Here is a 15565-nt window from a genome sequence, read left to right on the forward strand (position 1 = left end):
TTAAGTGAAAAGTAATAGATGGCTTGAAAATTATGTGATTCTTAGCATCCTCTGCCCTTTATTTGCCATGATTCTTCCACCTTCATTGCAGAATCAGAGGGGGAGCTCACAGGACCAAGGACTATATTAGATTTTCCTTTGTTTCATGGAATGACTTGGCCAAAGTGTTCACCACCAAGTGGCTAGCCTACTGGTGAGGAGCCTCCTTGCAACTAGCTAGGTTAGTTCTTAAATAGAAGATCCAATCTTTTTCTGAGCCTCTACTCAAAGGTCTCTCTATCATGTTAGAAACTTCCAGTGCTTTTGCTCTGCTGATATCACTGTTGAGAAACCAATCACTGCCACTTTATGAGAAAGTGTCTGAATTAGATTTTTTGTGTTCTGAAGTGACATCAAACCATTAATTATTACTTTTTTGGTATTTTCTCAGTGAACATGCTTCAACACTAATGGACCTATAGGAAAACAATGGTAAAATGGGGAGACTTTGGAATTTTTCACTAAGTTCATAAAAGGGTTTCTTTCCTTCCTTCTCTTCTTTTCTTTCTTTTCTGTCATTCTTAAACCCAAGACATGGGAGGCATTCTGGATGGAAGGTGGTGTGTAGGAATGGCTACTGAATCAGGAGGTCTTTACACTGCTGTGATGTTTGAGTGGGTCACTGAACTTCTCTAGATTTCTGTTTTTCTTTTCTGAGTAAAATGGGGGGATTGGGCTAAATGATCTCTAAGACCCTTTTCTACTCGGGGAATTCTGTTCTAGGTTCTAATGTTCTGAGTCAATGACTTGAGGATTTTATGGCTGATGCAGACAAGAACTTAAGCATCTCAGACAGCCACCCAGTGACTTACCAACAAAGAGAAGGGTGAAGATGAGTGTGAGCTGGTAGACTGCATGGCCTAGGATATTCTTCATCATGGTGCGGGAGATGAGCGGCTTATTGCGGCCGTATGGCTTACGCAGCAGAAGAGACTCTGTTGGTGGCTCTGTGGCCAGGGCCAGGGAGGCAAAGGTATCCATGATGAGATTTACCCACAACATCTGTACGGCTTTTAGGGGAGAGTCCTGGGGACAGAAGGAAGAATGAACAGTCACAGCATGGAGGGAATCAAGCAGGGACAGCTCTGGGTAGGAGAATATCCCATTACCAGCCATTCTTAGGATGAGGTAGAGCAGTTTCCATCACCGGCTCTGTGTGTGTGTGTGTGTGTGTGTGTGTGTGTGTGTATGTGTGTGTGTGTGTGAGAGAGAGAGAGAGAGAGAGAGAGACAGAGAGAGAGAGAGAGAGAGGGAGGGGGGCGGGAGGTGGGATGTTGACCATTTTCTGCAAATTCCAGGATCTTAAGTTGGAAGGGAACTCAGAGGACATCAAGTCCTCATCCCTGAATTATTTTTAACAGAGGAGGAAATAGAGGTCAGGATAGAAAGCTGATTCAAGGTAATGAGGGATTAAATAGCAACTTGGTGCAGAATCCAAGTCGTCTGACTGAAATTTGGTAACTTTGGCACCATACCATAGACTTAATAGGAGTAGATTTGTTCCATTTTCAAAGGAAACTTGGGAAATCCAAAAGGCCTACAAGGCTCAAAGAAGTGGATCTAGTGGTGGAACTCTCATTCCCGTGACAACTAATCTGGGAGATAATTTTGGGAAGGAGGCTCCTTTCACTCCATACCACACAGGGGCTTCTTAATATATCTAGACAGATGCCAATCTTGTTCCCTTTTCTGGTTTCAGAGAGGATTTTCTAATCACCTTAGTGTAAATATTAGAGTTTAGAGGGAATTTGCCTAACTGGTTTCCATCCAAGCATCCCTTTTTCTTTCCTCAGTATCAATCAATCAACAAGTATTTGTTAAGTAGCTACTATGTGCCAAGCAGGGGCAGCTAGGTGGTGCAGTGGATAGAGCACTAGACTTGGAATCAGGAAGATTCATCTTCATGAGTTTAAATCTGGCCTCAACTGCTTACTAGCTGTATGACCCTGGGCAAGTCACTTAACCTTGGTTGCCTCAGTTTTCTCATCTGTAAAATGAGCTCCACTCCAGTATCTTTGCCAAGAAAACCCTAAATGGGGTCACACAAGGTTGGACTCAACTGAAATGAATGAACGACAACCCTAACAACAACGTGCCAAGCATTGTGTTAGGTGCTAAGGAGACAAGTACAAGAATGAAACAACCTCTACTCTCAAAGAACTGATACTCTAGTAGTAGAGATGACAAGTACATGATATGATATATATATATACATATACATATATACACACATATATACAGTATAAATATAAATTTAAAACTATAGATATATACAAATTAATTAAATACAAGATAATTTAGAAGGGAAGGCACTTAGGAAAGGGTTCAGGGAAAAGATGATGCTCAAAGTGATTCTTAAATGAAGAGACAGGAACTCTGTGAGGCAGAGGTAATGAGGTAGTATATTCCAGAGATGGAGGACAGCCAACGATAAATGGTAAGGAGATGGAAGATAGTGCTGTGTGTCAGGAACAGAGGGAAGACAAGTTTGGCTTGATCTATATGCAGGAGAGAGAGAATAATGTCCAATGAGTGTGGAAAGGTTGGTCAGGACCAGATTATTAGGGCTTTAAAAACTAAACTGAAGTTAATATTTTATCTTGGAGATCATAGGAAGCCACAGGGTTGGTGAGCAGGAGGTTTACATGGTCAGATCTGCACTCAAGGAAATAAAGGAGGGCTAAGTGAAGCCCAGGGGTGTTTAGAATGAAGCTCCCCAGCTAAGTGGTTTACTGCCTATAGATTTGTCATCTTGTGTGGTATAGTGGCAAGGTGTGGTGAGATGGGTATAGTGGGAAAACTTTGGGTTTGGCACCAAGAGACCCATTTAAATTCTGGCTCTCATACCAGCTGTGTCATTGTGGGTAAGTCATTTCATCTTTCTAAGGCTCAGCTCTGTTTGCCATAAAATGGAAGGAAGGGAGGAGTCTAGTTCTTCTATTAGATACCATCCATCTCTAAATCCTGCAATCCCATTGAATCTTATGTCTTTCGATGTTGGTCAACAAAGCATTACACCCGTGCAAACTTTAAATTAGCTGGAATGAAGGAATATCCCTGCTCAGCCACAGCTCTGCATGCTGTAGGCCAGCCCTTAGTCTCCTCCTTGGCCCAGCCAATGAATTGGGGAAGGCTGTTAGATTTCCAAGGATAGCATGGAATTGTGGAAAGAGCATGATATATACACACATATATATGTATATATATGTATATATATATATATATGTATTTATAGTTTATAAAACTTTATAGTTTCCCAAATAGCTTCCTCACAACAACCCTCCAAGACAGTCAATAAAAGTAGCACCACGCACATTTTACAGCTCAAGAAACTAAGAACCATAGAAGGTAAGTGACTTGCCCTAGACAACATAGGTAGCAAGTGGAATAGATGAACTTGGAGACCATACCCTCTTACTCCCGATCCCATGTCAATCTCATCTCCTACAACTACAAGCCCAGACCTCTGCCCACCCTACCATGCCTGACATTCTAAGTGATTGTTGTTCGCAATGACTATAAATGGCCACAAACAGGAAAAGCCTTGAGTCTAATTGAGCCACACAGAAGGGAGATAAAGGCTTGTCCATGACTATGGCTAGATGCAAATCCTTGGGAGAAGGAAAAAAAAACAACAACAACAACAACAAAAAACTTGGCTTCTTAACACATAAATATTGGGGAAGCAGACACTAGAGGGAGCTGCTTGTCCACTGACCTAGGAGACAGGGCGTTACTAATGATAGAAAAAACCTGACCTTTAACAGCTCAGGCAGGGCTGCTGTGTCCCTAAAGAGGGGCCCCAGGTGGTGACACTTCTGAGGCTCAGAAAGGAGTCAACTAGATGCTAACTTTGCTTGGATGAGAGTCTGGTCCTAGGACGAGCTATGGCCCTGGGCTGTAGATTGCTGTAGGGACAGCCCAGGGCACTGAGTCAGGCAAAGGCATCAGAGCCCTCCAAGAGCCTCAAAGAGACCATAACGTGCCTTTTCAAAGTGGGCTGGAGACCTCCTGTGCTCATTCCCTAGGATTGTGCTGGCCTGACCCCAACTATCTGTTTACCAGAAACATAGTTGACATTGTTTGGGCTAGAAAGGTCCTTAGAACATAGCAGTTAGATTGGACCATACAACACAGAACACTGGAGCTGAAAGGGAATGTAGAATATGGTGGGAGGGGTTGAATGGACCTTAGCACGTCGAATTCTGGAGCAAAAAGAGACCTTAAAACATAAAATGTTAGAGCTGGAAGGAATCTTAAAACAGAATGTGGAAGCTGGAAGGAATCTTAGAACATAGATTGTTAGGGTGGGAAATGACTTTCAGATAAATGTTGGAGCTGGAAAAGACTTTAAAGACACGCAAGTTCAATGCTAAACCCATGAAGAGAAGAGCTGAGAATTCTGGTCATCATCCTGGAACAATTATTGAAAGAGTTTGGGGTGAAATATGCAAGGCAGGATTAGCTCTTTGGAGTGGCTTGGGTGATCAGTCAGTCCTGCTCTGTGTTTGACATGTTGCATGAAGCAAACCAGGGGAGCAAATTTCTTCTAGCCTCCAGTCCAGCAGATCTTTGATTCCCTTGGTGTTTTCAGGGGATATGTGAGGTCAGAGCTACTTTCATTATAATAATAATATTTTTAAACTTATAATATGGTACATAATTTCTTATTAGCTGTGTAACCCTCGGCAAGGCACTTAATCCTGTTTGCCTCAGTCTCCTTACCTGTAAAATGAACTGGACAAGGAAACAGCAAACTACTCTACTATCTTTGCCAAGAAAATACCAAATGGGATCACAAAGAGATGGACATGACTGAAACAACTGAACAACAACACATAATTTCTCATATGGTACATAATATGGTAGATATAACCCTCATAAGCTCTTTAGGGGTCTCTAGAAAAAATTTTAAGAGTATAAAGTAAAAAGTATATATTTAATGTTCTTGGTCAGTGGTCACCAAGGTATGATGCATACAACCAATTATGTACAAAATATTGATTCATTGGGATACAAGAAGAAAATATTAAATCTAGTTTTATTTTGTATCTTTAAAACGTTAAGCTTTACTAACATTTACTATGTAAATTGACCTTGATGGGCTAATTTAATTTGTATGCCAGTCATGTGGTACATGTGGTATCCTGAGGAAAGAGTGGGAGTTCCCCAACACAGTGGGGTTGATAGTGGCACCCCGCCCTTGTTCATTTACTTTCAGCATGCTATAAGACGATACAGCATAAGTGTGCACTGAAGTGGGTTTGGGGATGCTATTATCTAGTTTGTAATAAACTAGCCCTTATAAAATGAGCAAGTGGCTTGAAATAATTCCTGGGGAAAAAAGCATGGATTGATGATAATACTAAGTATTGCTTGTTAGCACAAGCAAACAACAAGGAATTGCTGAGCTGACATGCCTACTCCTAGGATGAGCTCTCTGGAAGCCTCATTTTGAGATAAAACAATGATGAGCCAATCAGATCTGACAAGAAGTCAGCTCAAAAGATTCAAAATTGCCAAAAAGATTATTTAAAACATGGATTTACATTCACTGTAGTTACTGAGGAAATTTGTCCTAAGAATAGACTATGCCTTGAGATATTAGGTATGCCAGTACGAAGCCTGTCCTTGGGTATACTTTCCCTTCTAGGCTGTGATTTGTTCTCTCTGGATTTTGACACCATTCCTCCCCCCACATGGGAATTTTCTTTTTCTCCTTCTCTTCTTCCTACTCTTTTCAGCTTCCTTTTACGTGCCCATCTTCCTCTGTTAGAAGGTAACCTCCTTGAGGGCAGAGACTGTCTTTCTTTTGGCTTTTAATTGCATCCGCAATGCTTAGCTACTGCCTGGCACACATCAAGTGCTTAATTAATGCTTGTTGCTTTACCTTATCACAGAATTTTCTGATCTGCTTAGAAATCTTCGAAATAAAGAACTGAAGTGGATTTGAAACCATTTGATTAAAGGGGAAAACATAACATTTTGAGATGAGCTTGTAAGAATAACTAATGAACACCAGGGAAGGTGGAAATTTACTGGGCAAATTTCAACAACAAACTGCATGGTGGATGGGATTGAAGAATGACAGCCATGGTTTAGCAAATACAGTCATTGACGTCCTACTTCTCTTTGGAGCTTTTCAAATTATCTTATTCAGGGATGACCACCATTAAAGTCAAGGATATGAACTTACTGTAGATCTAGAAAGATTTTGAAATGACCCTATATTATAATATGTTAAATCAGGATAGTAAATAACGATGAATTATATTCAATTACATTGCTTCACTCAAAATATTAATAATAATGATTTTAGTGAGAAAAAATATTTATGCCACTAATATCTAAAAGTATTCTAACAATACTATTTATTTCATCTTCATCTTCATCTCCATCTCATCCTTTAAACATTTCTATTGTTGTATATTTTTATGTTTGTTTTATATTAGCATAGAATTACATATACTGTAGATCCTTGCCTAATTTTCCTTTTTTTACTGACGGGGGGTGAAAATGAAAAGTTTGGAAATCACTTGTGTAGAAGATGGTGGGGTGTGGATATGGCTGCCCTACATTGGCTGCTCATGAGTCCGTACTATTTAAAAGCCCACATTCCAATTAACGGCCATTTACTTACTCCAGGCTTGTCCTTAAATTCCCAAAATGGATAGTAGCTACATATTTAATCACTTCACAAATCAAGATTTCTGTTTCAGCTCGACCGAAGGATATTTCACATTTATCTATGAATCAATTTGGCTTCAGGCAGTCATTTCCAATAACTTTTGAAAATGATTTTTTCCCTCAAATTTCAGACAATGACTGAAAGGAATGGAGACACAGCTTACATTAGATCTATAGGTCACTGCACCATCTTGAAATAAAATGGCAGCCAGTAAGCTTTTGCACACAAGGTTAGTTGTATTTTTTTATGGATTTCAGTGACAAATTTATTTAACATAATATTTTTTCAATGTATTTTCACGACTCTTCCTTATATTCTTGAGGGAGATGTTATCATTCCCATTTATGGGATGATGAAACTTCCCTGCTGATATCATCACTCTTGCCATGGTGCCTCAACTTCCCCAAATCCTATCCTCTTGCATTTAGGTCAACCCTAGTAAAATAAAAAGAACTCAGAAGGGATAGTAGTCAAGAAATACTATAATACACATTGTATGTACTATTTCCATCTCCCTTCCCAGCTCTCTCATAAACATGAGGATGTGCCTGGTAATATGACCAGAGCTTACCTGTGTGATGCAAGCACCCGTGAAAGCCACAATGACAGCTACCACATTGACCGTTAACTGGAATTGCAAGAACTTGGAGATGCTGTCATAAACATTGCGGCCCCACATCACTGCCTTGACAATGCTGCTGAAGTTGTCATCTGTCAGAATGATGTCCGAAGCTTCCTTGGCAACATCAGTACCAGCGATTCCCTGAGAGAGAGAACAAGGGAAGGGTGGTCAAGGACATTCAAGGAAGCAGGAAAGGACCTCTGTGCTATGGGAAACTGGGAGCTGCTGCTGGATCCAGACTTCCCCCCCCACACACACATGCAAGGACACACATCCACAGAGGCATGAGCGTCCCCTTCATGCTTGTGCCCACAGAATCTCAGTTATATAAGGACCCAACTCATGCCTGAACAAGAATCGTCTCCACAGCATACTCAACAAGTGACCGTGAAGCCTTTTCTCTACCTCTAATAAGAGGGAAGCCACAGTCTCCTAAGGCAGCTCATTTTCCTTCTAGATAGCACTCATTGTTCAGATTTTGTTTCCCTGACCATCAATGCTAAATTTGATACTTTACAACTTCTATCCATTTCTCCTTTTACAGTCTTTTGGGGCCAAGAAGAAAAGTATATTTCTTCATTCTCCTTCAAATAATTGAAAACAGGCATCATGGCTCCCATAAGTCTTCTCTTTTCCAGCCTATATGTCCCCAGTTGCTCCAAACAATCCTAATGCTTCATGAACTTGACGCCCTTCACCATCCAGCTCACTTTCCTCTGGACTCTTTCCAGCTTATCAACATCCATCCAAAATGTGACACCCAGGACTGAACATGATCCCCGAGAAATGGTTGGACCAGAACAGAGTAGAACAGGACTATGGCCTGCCTAGTCCTGGATGGTGTGCCTCTCTCAATGTGGGCCTAAGGGTTCAGCAGCTCTCTTGGCTATAAGATCACAATGCTGCAGTCCAGGAAATGATGGTTTGTAAAAGGTGAATACATCTACTGCTTACGGGCACACTCAGCACCCTATGCATGCATGTGTGCATGTACATACACACCTGACTGCATCACCCAACTCCTACATACATACATAAATGAACCCCATGCGCACACACACACACACACACACAGATATGTCCAGCTACCTACACACAACCCCATCATCCTGCCATACATATATCCTCTCACCTATAGAATATGTATAGAATATCTCTATTAGAGAAGATACACACAAACACTAACAAGATGGACTCATTTATTCCTCATTGCACACATATGTACAGTCCCCTATAAAAATACTCTCAGTCATTTCTTACGTACATACACACACATACATACACACACACCCACAGCTACACCTACATTCACAATTTTTGCCTCCACACAAAAGCACACAACTGTCTCTATGACATATACCCCTACCCACAGAGAAGCACTCAACTCAACATATCCATACCATTTTTTCAACCACATGTACTTATCTCTCCAATACACATGGAAAGTCCCTACCTATGCACTGACTCTCAAAGCACACACCTATATCATATGTTTTCCTATAAGGAAACTAGAGAAACCCACCAAAATACAATATCTTGGGTCTAACAGGGCAAACTGGCCTTCTAGGTCCTTAAGGGCCGCCTTAAGGCCCACAGATTCCCCACCCTTGGTTGGTCTCAAGCTCAACTATCCAAAGCATTTCATAATTTAGAGCTTCTCTTCTCTCCTTCTTGGATGACCTTTGGCATAAAACTGATTCAATGTCCAGCTAACAAATATAGGAGTTGATCAAGTGAACAGTGGAGAGCCTCCTGAAGAAGGTATGTCTCTATATTGGGAAATTGTGGGGACCATGGGCAGCCTTCAGCCCTAGGCACAGAAAATTTGAGCCCTGAGAGAGTCTAGAAGCCCATTTCTGTTGTGGGAAGGAGGCTCTACTCAGCTACTATGGAGCCTGGGCATATCTGAGTGCAAACAGGAGACAGACATACCTAAACTCCACTTCCTCTGAAAAGGCTTCCACAATTCAATGGAGCAAATATTATAACTAGCCTATGCTCTCCCTTTGACAATCTACTCCTCCAAAGGTGCCATGCCCAGAGGCTAAGAATAATCTAAATATCGAAATATATTTGTCAGTTGTATTGATTCTCCACATCTCCCTGCCTTTATCCTATCTGTATGTTGTCTTCCAAAGGGGGAAGGCCCCCTCTGCCTAGTTCATTGAGTAGCATACTACATTTAACAACTGAGTACATGGATACATCACCGGTGCAGTCTCATGATGAAGAGTAACTTGATTCCATTTAAGTCTCTTTCACCATTATGAGAAAACACTGAGCAAGTGCCTAATTGCATATGGCCCTAGACTGGCTGTGGGAGGAGTAGACACTCCTCATTTTGGACTCCAAACTCTCCAAATAGAGGGACTATGCCTTATCTAAATTCATTCTCTCTCTCTCTCTCTCTCTCTCTCTCTCTCTCTCTCTCTCTCTTTCTCTTTCACACCCTGCCCACCCCAGTGCCTAGCACTTGGTAGACTCTCAATAAATGTTTGTTGATTCAATTAATTATAGGAAAATAATATTGAAAACAATAACTAGACAGCAGGTTCCTCCACAACCAGGCTCCACCCAACCTATGGAAACCTTTCTCTCATTTTTCCCTCACATTCAATCTTTATTTCATTCAGGCTAACTCCAACACTCCTCGCCCTATGTCAGCATACAAATCAAACTCATTGTCATCTCCTCACCCAGAATGCCTTTCCTTCTCCTTTCTACCTATCCAAGTGCTAACCTATCCTTCAAGACACCCATTCTGTGAAATTTTTTTAAGGACTCCAAGCTCCCTGACTGATTGCTGGTCTAAAGTCCTTTTCTTTCTTTCTTTTTCTTTCCTTCTTTCCTTCCTTCCTTCCTTCTTTCTTTCTTTCTTTCTTTCTTTCTTTCTTTCTTTCTTTCTTTCTTTCTTTCTTTCTTTCTTTCTTTCTTTCTTTCTTTCTCTTTCTTTCTTCCTTTTTTCTTCCTTCCTTCCTTTTTTTCTTTCTTTTCTTCTTTCTTTATCTTTCTGTCTCTATCATCTATCTATTGGCATCTAGCTAGCTAGCTATCTCTAGATCTATATTTTTTGACTGGAAAATATCACTAGGTAGCTGACTGTATTTTTTCTTGCAGAGTTTTCTCATTGCTCTAAATGCATTAGTCTTGTCTCCCCAGCTAGAGTGTAAGCTCTTTGAAGTCAAGGATAATATTTGACAATTCTATATCCACTTATGCCCAGCTTTGGTCTGAAGACACAAGAAGTGATTCATAAAGTTCTATTGGTTGAAGAAAACTCTGGGCCCCAAAGGCTGACTAAATTGTAATCTGGAGCTCTCAGCAAATAAAAGGGGTGGGTGCACTGTGGAGGACAACTCATGCCCATACCATGGCAAAGCCAACGTCTGCCTTCTTCAGGGCTGGCCCATCATTAGTCCCATCCCCAGTCACAGCCACGACCTGTCTCTGCTCCGTGTGGGTACTGTCGATGATGCCTGTGGGGAGGGAAAAGGCCTGGAGTGAGCAAGGAACATGAGGCACCCCTGTCTGCCACACCCCTCAAGGCTCTTATGTAAAATAGTCAAGAAAAGTGGCCCCATTTTGCCCAAGGTCACACTGAGAGATAGCAGCAAAGATAAGGGTAGGAGCTAGGTCTCTCATTCCTTGGCCTAATGATCTTTGTAACAGCGTATCATCCTTGTTTGGAAGGGTGGTCTAATAGACAATGGACTAGGAATCTGGACACCCACCTTCTACACCAGACTCAGCCATCAATTATCTAGGTGTCCTTGGGCAAGTCATTCCCCTCAACCCTCCACACTCAATTCCTTCATCACTAAAATTTCAGAAGATATACAAAAATGAGAGTACTGGATTAGATGAACTCAAAAGTCCCTTCCAGCTCCGACATCCTATTGGTCTCTTTAAAGAATGATGAGTTCAGATTGAATGAGTCTGAAAATGATTTTGAAAAGAGATCTATATATAGTTTGGTTCTTTGGAAATGGGAACAAAACAGTGTCTAAATTTGCTAATGCTCTTGTGCTTTATTTAATTACACCTCTTTTTATGTGGGTATTTTAAGGAACGCCAACCATGGTGTACAGTCACAATATGACAAAGAGAGGGGGATAGCAAAGGCCCAGGGATCTTAACCATAGGAAAAACAAGAAAGGCACCATTGCCTAATGGAAAGAGCATCAGATTTGGAATCCCAGAAAACCTGGGTTCAAATCCTGAGTCCTGACTCTGACACTACCACTGGACTTGGAGTTTTATGAAGACCTAAACTTAAAATCCTTCCTCGGGTATTTATTAGCTATGTAACCCTCAGCAAGTCACTTATCCTCAGTTTCCTCATCTGCAAAATGAGGTGGTGTATCATTAAGGCAGAGTTCATGACTTTAAAGATAACCATGAATATACCTGAATGGTCCAGAATTGCACGATATAAGGAATTCTCTAAGTAGAAGGCAGAGGAGTTAAAGCATTTATTGAAACTCGAAAGTAGCAGACCCATGGACCAGTGTCCCCAATTCAACACCCTAGCAAGAACCTTCCAAAACCAGTATGCCCATCTCACAATAGTGACCAGGAGGCCACAGAAAAAACTTATGGCAGCAAGCCAAGCCATACTGGTGCTTCCCCCCACCAATGCCGGGGCCCTCCAGCAAGAAGACCACCCACTGGCCTCAAGCCCCTGCTCAGCACTCTCCAGTCTCCACGAGGGTCAGTCTTGCTTTTTTGTAGCACCTTCTGCCTTTGCCACTGCTTCCGCCACTTCCACTGCAATCTCCAAGCTGTGCTCCAGCTAGCTGACTGCTTCCTCTCTCCTTCAGCTCTCAACTGCTCTCACCAAATGCTTCTCCAACTGCCTCTTAGCATTGCTCCAACCGTTCAGCAACCTCCTCCCACCACAGGCTTCCATTGGCTCCAGTCCTAGCCACTCCCCCCAGGACCCTGAGAGCCCTGCCCCCAAAGCCCACTCAAATGGGTGGGAAAGATCTTCCCATTCACTGGTTGCCTTTACAGGTGGTTGGACCAAGTGATCTTTAAGGTCCCTTTTGGCTCTTATGCTATGATCCTGTGACATGCATCGGAACCTCTCTATGCTTCAGCAAACAGTCCAACCCTACAAACCTATGGTCTGAGGATCCTTTTCAGCTCTGGACACATGATCGCTGGCTATACATGCATATGTTTTCACCCTGATGGAATGCAACCTTCTCGAGGGCAAGGACTGTTTCATTTTTATCTTTGTTTCTCTAGTACACAGACAAATGCTTGGTGCATAGTAGATGCTTAATAAATGTTTGTTGATGGACTAACTAATCAAATTGAATGTACTGCTGATGGAGTTTGGGGGAAGATATGGGATCCTGCTCTATAGGGCTCTTTACTGACCATGGTTCTAACACAACTGAAGTCAATGACAGGAAAGAGAGGTCTTGTCTATTAACACTTGTTTCAGAGATCAAGGTTTGACTCAGAGATTGACCCATAAATGATCATGTACCTATAGCAGACCCCTGCCCTGTGACTCATTAAGCAAGTTAGTTCTCATTTCAATTTGGACTCTCAAGCCAACCACTTAATACCCATTTAAAAATATTAAACTCTTTTTAAAGGGGCATTGCTAAGTTTCCCAGTTATAATCCATTTTTTTCAGGCCTGATTACTTCTGGAAGAGAGAGCCATTATGGTTTCAGAGCTATGGAGCTTGAAGGTCAGACCCTGTGGTACAGATGGATCAAAGCCATTGCAAGGCCTCTTCTAAGCACTACAATCAGGCAGACCCTTCTTAAGATGAATACCAACTTTTATTTGTAAAGTGCCTTCTTTTACCAGTAACCTCTGACCTCTCAAAGGCTACACTAATGGAAGGAACCCAAAGTCTGCACCAAGCTGGAATTGTTTGTTGTCCAAAGACTATCTTGGCTAAGTTTAAAGAGGTTAATCACCAGGACAGTGGCCACTAGGGGTCGTTTTCTGATTTTTGTTTTCCTATAAAAACTCATACTGATCATTGACCATCTGCAACAGGAAATATGGGCTCTTATACCTGGAAGAAGTCACAGATTGTTAAAGTTCTAGGGTAGGTACAGAATGATCTACATTTTACAAAGTACTTTTATGCATATTATTATCTGCCTGCCATTGTGCCTTCCAGATTCCAGGCCTTGCCAGAACAATTGAACTTTACCACATGCCTGCATCTGACCTTCTTATAATCATTGTCTTTCCCTATTAGAATGTGAGCTCCTTGAGAGCAGGGAAAGTATCACTTTTCTACCTGTATCCCAACTGCTTAGCCCAGCGATTGACACATAGTACATTTTTTTATTCATAATGACATAACTGGGGTAGGCTGAGTTCATAATTGTAAGTTACAGATGAAGAAACTGAAGCTTAGATTTGGAAGGGGCTTCAGAGTTCATTCAGACTTGGTCGAGGTCACATAAATAGCTAACAGCAAGGCCTGGAATTGAACCCAGGTACTCTAATTCCAAATTCAGTCCTCTTTCTACTATATTTCTATGCCTTTCAAAAAATAATAGTTCACACCACATGCAATAAAATATGCAGGGGCTCCCATCAGCTTGATGAGAATAGAAATTCAGGTTCCCAACAAGATAACATAGAGTAGATGAGTCAGAAGGTGTGTCTCCCATTTCCTTATCCAAGGGAAGCCCTTTCTACTTTGTCCTAAGATCAAAGTCTACTAGTCAGATCTTGAATTTCACCCTTTGGAGCATAAACAATATAGCTTTCATGCAGCAGCACCACTGGGGTTTGTAGACCCTTTCTGCTGATAAGTTATGCTTCAGATGCATGCATGACTAATGGACTGGAAAAAGATCAAAAGTAAACCTGCTGAGTGATCAAATGTGAAGATCTAGTGATATTTACACCGAGGCATCTCAGGAGTCTCCTGACCACATTCCAAGCATGGAACCCAATCCTTTCAAACACGGCCTCTGTTCACAGAATCGCAAAACTGGGACATCTATTCCATCTTCTACTCTTTTACATGGGAAGATATTGAGGCTCAGAAAGGTGACTTACCTAGTAGCAGAAATGAGACTAGAGGCAGCCTGATGCAAAGGAGAGAATGGCACACTAAAAGTCAAGTCTGCCTCCAACAATTGTGTGACCAAGGGATATAGGTCTGGAGCTGGAAGGGCTCTCCAGGGTCATCTAAACAAGAGGTGTCAAACAGGCCTAAGGCCTGGACCAGACTAAAATGTAATTGGGAAATATTTAACAAAATAAGTAAAACTACAACACAATATTGTGGTTGTATAGTCATTTTTCTGTCATGTCTGACTCTTTGTGACTCCATCTGGAGTTTTCTTGGCAGAGATACTGGAGTGGTTCACCATTTCCTTCTCCAGCTCATTTTACAGATGAGGAAACTGAGGCAAACAGGGTGAAGTGACTTGCTCAGGGTGACACAGCTAGGAAGTGTCTGAGACCAGATTTGAACTCAGGAAGATGAGTCTTCCTGACTCCAGGCCCAGTGCTCTATCTACCACACCACCTAGCTACCCCAAGATCCCCTAAATCCAATGCTCTTAATATAACTTGATATTGCTTACAGAAGCTTATATGGCTTCTCAGCCCTTCTATAGATAAATGCAATGAAAAAAAGTTTTTAATTCCCTTCATTCTTTTTAGTGGATTTGAAACACACACAGGATTGAGGTGATTAAGCATAAAATTCCCTTTTATTGCGGGACAGTCATAGAATTATAGATTCAGAATTGGAAGGGACGATAGTCAAATCCCTTTATTTTACAGGTGGGAACCCGGAGGCCGAGGAAGGCACTGAATGGAAAAACAGAAATTTGAACCCAGGTTCTTTGACAGCAGCATTGTACACCCAATGCCTTCTGTTATGGTGTTACTCTACTCTTTGTACTTTTCAAACAACTTTCACAACCAATATCTCATTCAATCTTCATAATACCCAAGCAAGGAAGATAATATTTCCACCCATTTTATGGATGAGGGGACTGAGACCCTGAGTGGTGAAATGACTCACCTAAGGTCACATAGAGAGTAAAAAGCTAAGCTAGGATTCCTAAGGAATTCCAAGATTAAATTAGGCTGACTCCGACAGTATCCCACTTCAGCCACAATATACAATGGGAGCATTCCAGAAGACCCTCATTCCTTCAGCCACACAGCTGTGGAGAAAGTGTTCATGGAGAGGGAAAAGAGAGGAAAATAAT

General features: G+C 41.6%; 1 protein-coding gene across 12 annotated transcripts in view; it reads right to left on the reverse strand.

Moving 5' to 3' along the window:
* Window positions 1-15565, reverse strand: part of ATP2B2 (ATPase plasma membrane Ca2+ transporting 2) — a 359025-nt gene that overhangs the window by 23566 nt on the left and 319894 nt on the right. For all 12 annotated transcript variants that reach the window (XM_036738497.1, XM_036738500.1, XM_036738492.1 and 9 more), the window contains 3 exons: window positions 10719-10825; window positions 7299-7490; window positions 852-1065 (listed from right to left, as the gene is read on the reverse strand). In XM_036738497.1, coding sequence (XP_036594392.1) covers window positions 852-1065; window positions 7299-7490; window positions 10719-10825 — 513 coding nt within the window. The remainder of the gene's footprint in view (window positions 1-851; window positions 1066-7298; window positions 7491-10718; window positions 10826-15565) is intronic.

The sequence above is a fragment of the Trichosurus vulpecula genome, chromosome 9 (assembly GCF_011100635.1).
Source record: "Trichosurus vulpecula isolate mTriVul1 chromosome 9, mTriVul1.pri, whole genome shotgun sequence".
Classification (NCBI taxonomy): domain Eukaryota; kingdom Metazoa; phylum Chordata; class Mammalia; order Diprotodontia; family Phalangeridae; genus Trichosurus; species Trichosurus vulpecula.